Source organism: Sinocyclocheilus grahami, unplaced genomic scaffold, assembly GCF_001515645.1.
Source record: "Sinocyclocheilus grahami isolate Dianchi unplaced genomic scaffold, SAMN03320097.WGS_v1.1 scaffold918.1, whole genome shotgun sequence".
Lineage (NCBI taxonomy): Eukaryota > Metazoa > Chordata > Actinopteri > Cypriniformes > Cyprinidae > Sinocyclocheilus > Sinocyclocheilus grahami.
Genome location: NW_015506097.1, coordinates 346,129 through 349,581, shown reverse-complemented (window position 1 = coordinate 349,581; position 3,453 = coordinate 346,129). Strand labels below are relative to the sequence as shown.

At 51.6% G+C, this 3,453-nt stretch overlaps 1 protein-coding gene across 2 annotated transcripts; it reads left to right on the top strand.

Annotated features, from left to right (window-relative positions):
* Positions 1 to 249: 249 nt before the first annotated feature.
* Positions 250 to 3,102, top strand: LOC107564236 (interferon regulatory factor 2-binding protein 2-A). Of its 2 annotated transcripts, XM_016249251.1 has the most exons (3): positions 250 to 513; positions 859 to 1,592; positions 1,964 to 3,102. In XM_016249251.1, exons 1-3 carry the CDS (start codon positions 482 to 484, stop codon positions 2,671 to 2,673), a joined length of 1,476 nt encoding a protein of 491 aa, XP_016104737.1. In that variant the 5' UTR covers positions 250 to 481; the 3' UTR covers positions 2,674 to 3,102. The 2 variants fall into 2 exon arrangements, with proteins under 2 accessions (XP_016104737.1, XP_016104736.1); XM_016249250.1 differs by lacking the exon at positions 250 to 513 and having other exon boundaries at positions 591 to 1,592.
* The last annotated feature ends 351 nt before the right edge of the window (positions 3,103 to 3,453 follow it).

The following is a 3,453-nucleotide window of genomic DNA, read 5'->3' as shown; positions in this document are numbered from 1 at the left end:
TCGTACGTCAGTCGAGTCTAAACACAACTTTCGACTCCGAGTCGTTTCCAACGCGTCCGTGATATCGAAAGCGCTCTTTTGCTTATTTCCTACTTCTCGCCACCGCAGCTCTGGCCTCGATTCAAGTAGAGTTAAATAAAGGAAAAGAAGACGGGAGGAGGGGGCTGCGCGCGCATGCGCAAGCGCCGGAGGGTGTTCTATTTGCTTCTATCGAAGAATCAAGTAAATAGAATGGGAGCGTCAGTGACGTCACTGCTCCACATCGAGCACCGGTCGGTCTGGCGGCGGTCGAGTGAGTGAGTGAGTGAGAGAGAGACCGAGCGGGCGAGCGAGCGTCGTAGTAAAGCGCACACTACTATGAAGTTCTGTTTGTAACGCAATTATTACTCGAGAGGAGCCTACCTCGTTTTCCCACAGCATCCGCGGACACTTCTGAGAGGACTGCGCTGTGTTTTCGGAGGGTTCTCCACCTATAAGAGCGATGTCGTCCGCGGCGGTTGCTGCTTCGAGGAGGCACGCATGCGCAAGCGCCGGAGGGTGTTCTATTTGCTTCTATCGAAGAATCAAGTAAATAGAATGGGAGCGTCAGTGACGTCACTGCTCCACATCGAGCACCGGTCGGTCTGGCGGCGGTCGAGTGAGTGAGTGAGAGAGAGAGAGACCGAGCGGGCGAGCGAGCGTCGTAGTAAAGCGCACACTACTATGAAGTTCTGTTTGTAACGCAATTATTAGTCGAGAGGAGCCTACCTCGTTTTCCCACAGCATCCGCGGACACTTCTGAGAGGACTGCGCTGTGTTTTCGGAGGGTTCTCCACCTATAAGAGCGATGTCGTCCGCGGCGGTTGCTGCTTCGAGGAGGCAGTCGTGTTATTTATGCGATTTGCCCCGCATGCCGTGGGCTATGATCTGGGATTTTACCGAGCCCGTTTGCAGGGGATGTGTCAACTATGAAGGGGCAGACAGGATCGAGTTTGTCATTGAAACCGCGCGGCAGCTCAAAAGAGCGCATGGATTTCAGGACGGCAGACCGGCGGGACCGGGGAAACAGTTATCGGGGAAAGAGATCCAGGCGATGAATCACGCGTCTGGAGACCCGGGCTCCCGCCCGCCGCAGCCCCTGGACCGCTACCCGCTGTCCTCGGAGCGTGCGCCCAGACTGGGACCCGAATACCAGTCTGTGCGGCAGGTGAACGGCATCCCGGTCCCGAACGGATTCTCAAAACCGGACGACCCTCCGGAGCTCAACCGGCAGAGTCCAAACCCGCGCAGGACTAGCGGCGTGCCGCCCAATTTAGTGCCTCTGGTGAACGGCAGCATGGCTCACGCGATCAACGGCAGACCCGGTCTCAGCCCCGCAGATCTAAACAAGCGTCCAGCCTCGGTCTCCAGCACGGAGCACGACAAGGACAAGCACAGACCGGACAGCATGACCCCGGAGATCAGCGACAGCCACAAAACTCGCGCAGACGACTGGATCAAGAACAAAACGTCCCGGGATATAATGGCGCTGAACGCGTACGACAACAGATTTAAGAAGGAGCACATGCAGCAGAGAGTCATGTACGAAACTAACGCTCCTGCGTCCAAATCAGGTAACGTTAGGTCTGAAACGCTTTTTGGTGCACTTTCAGTGTTGTTGCAAACAGATGGACAGATACAGACTTAGTCAAATGCGCATATATATTCATTCTGTATTCTTAGACTGTATATTATAGATGGATGCATGCAGTACAATACAATACAGTGCTACTGTAGTCTCATAAATGGCCTGCTTTGAATGAGAGCACTATGGCATGAGTCAGCTGCAAGAAAATTTCCGCTGATCAAAGCTCAACGTGTATTTGCATGTGGTGCATTTGCAGTCAGCCTCATTGTTACGTCTGGCTCTACAATGCATCACTGCGTCTGCCACATAAAGACGCTTTGTGTGCTATAATTCATGCATGCTCATGCTTTTTTGCAGATCGAGGCAAACATCCCAAGAATCTGAAGAGAAAAGCCTCGCCGGAGCCTGACGGAGAGGGCGGCACCGCCGTGAAGATGAACGGAGACGGACAGCAGTGGCTCCCGCCGGGAGACGGATTGAAAATGCCCCCGGTGCCGCCACCCAGCTTCGCCTCCGCACCCTCCACGATATCCCCTCACCCTCGCACCACCCCGCCGGAGGCCGCGGCAGCCGCCACTCAGAACGGAAGTTCACCCATTGCTGCGCTCATTCTGGCCGCGGACAACGCCGGTGGCAACAGCTCGCCCAAGGATGCCAACCAGGTGCACTCGACGACGCGCAGAAACAGCAGCAGCCCGCTGTCGCCCAACCAGCGGCGGCTGGCGCAGGGCACCGTGACTCCTCACGTTCCGGGCATGGATCCGATGCATCCGCAGAGCATCCCGGACTCCTCGGTTCCCAGCAGCATCCCGCTGTGCTGCACGCTTTGCCACGAGAGGCTGGAGGACACACACTTTGTGCAGTGCCCTTCGGTGGGGTCTCACAAGTTCTGCTTCCCGTGCTCCCGTGAGAGCATCAAACAACAGGGCGCGACCGGAGAAGTGTACTGTCCGAGCGGCGAGAAATGCCCCCTGGTGGGCTCCAACGTACCGTGGGCTTTCATGCAAGGTGAAATAGCCACCATTCTGGCAGGAGACGTCAAAGTAAAAAAAGAGAGAGACCCTTGATTGCGCTTTTTACCTTTTTTTTGTTGTTGAAAATATTCAAAAATGTTGGTCTATATAAATATATAAATATGAATATCACATGCATAGGCCTACCATCCAGACAGAAACTAACGGACTTGTATATAATGGACATATGAGGGACATGCATACTTGGTAAACATTGCTGTACATTTTTTGATTTTTGAATACATTGTGTTTCTATATTTTTTGAAGATAAAAGGTATGTACTCATTATAACGGACTGCGTTCTACTTTGTCGATGTTTAACGATTTCTTGATGTACTTTTAGGTATGGTGGCAGTTCCTGTTAAACGTAGAATGTGACTAATGCAACTCTACGAGCACTTGGCAAACATTGGAAAACGCTTCTAGCTGTACTTGTATGCACTTGTTTAAAATTGCCAAATACATTTTCTGATCTTGTATTAACTTAGAGTCTCTGCTTGCTTCTTCTGAGGATCTGAGCGCTGGTGCGGTTGCTTTTGGCTGGGCACACGTCCAACGTACAGTGTCTCGGATGTGTTTTTCAATTATTAAGTTTAACCAGGTCATGCTTTACATTACAGCGTTCGTGTTACAGTGCATTTAGTAAACTAGCCTAGTTAATATATAATTATTATTTTCAGGGGTAGCTTGTTATTGCAGTTGTAGTTAAAGCAGTGACATGCAATATGAGCACTGATGTGTAAATCATTACCTTAACCAGTTATCTGGGTCGTGTTTGGGTTGTTAGGTAGAAGGGCTTTGTGTATTGAGGAAATTGCCTCGTCAGACATGGGT

What these genes read in the sequence shown, in the direction of transcription:
- LOC107564236 (XM_016249251.1), top strand. Translation starts at nt 482, where the DNA reads ATGTCGTCCGCGGCGGTTGCTGCTTCGAGGAG. An exon ending in GCGGTTGCTGCTTCGAGGAG is followed by an intron (nt 514 to 858) that starts GCACGCATGCGC and finishes TGCTTCGAGGAG; the next exon opens with GCAGTCGTGTTATTTATGCG. An exon ending in CGCTCCTGCGTCCAAATCAG is followed by an intron (nt 1,593 to 1,963) that starts GTAACGTTAGGT and finishes GCTTTTTTGCAG; the next exon opens with ATCGAGGCAAACATCCCAAG.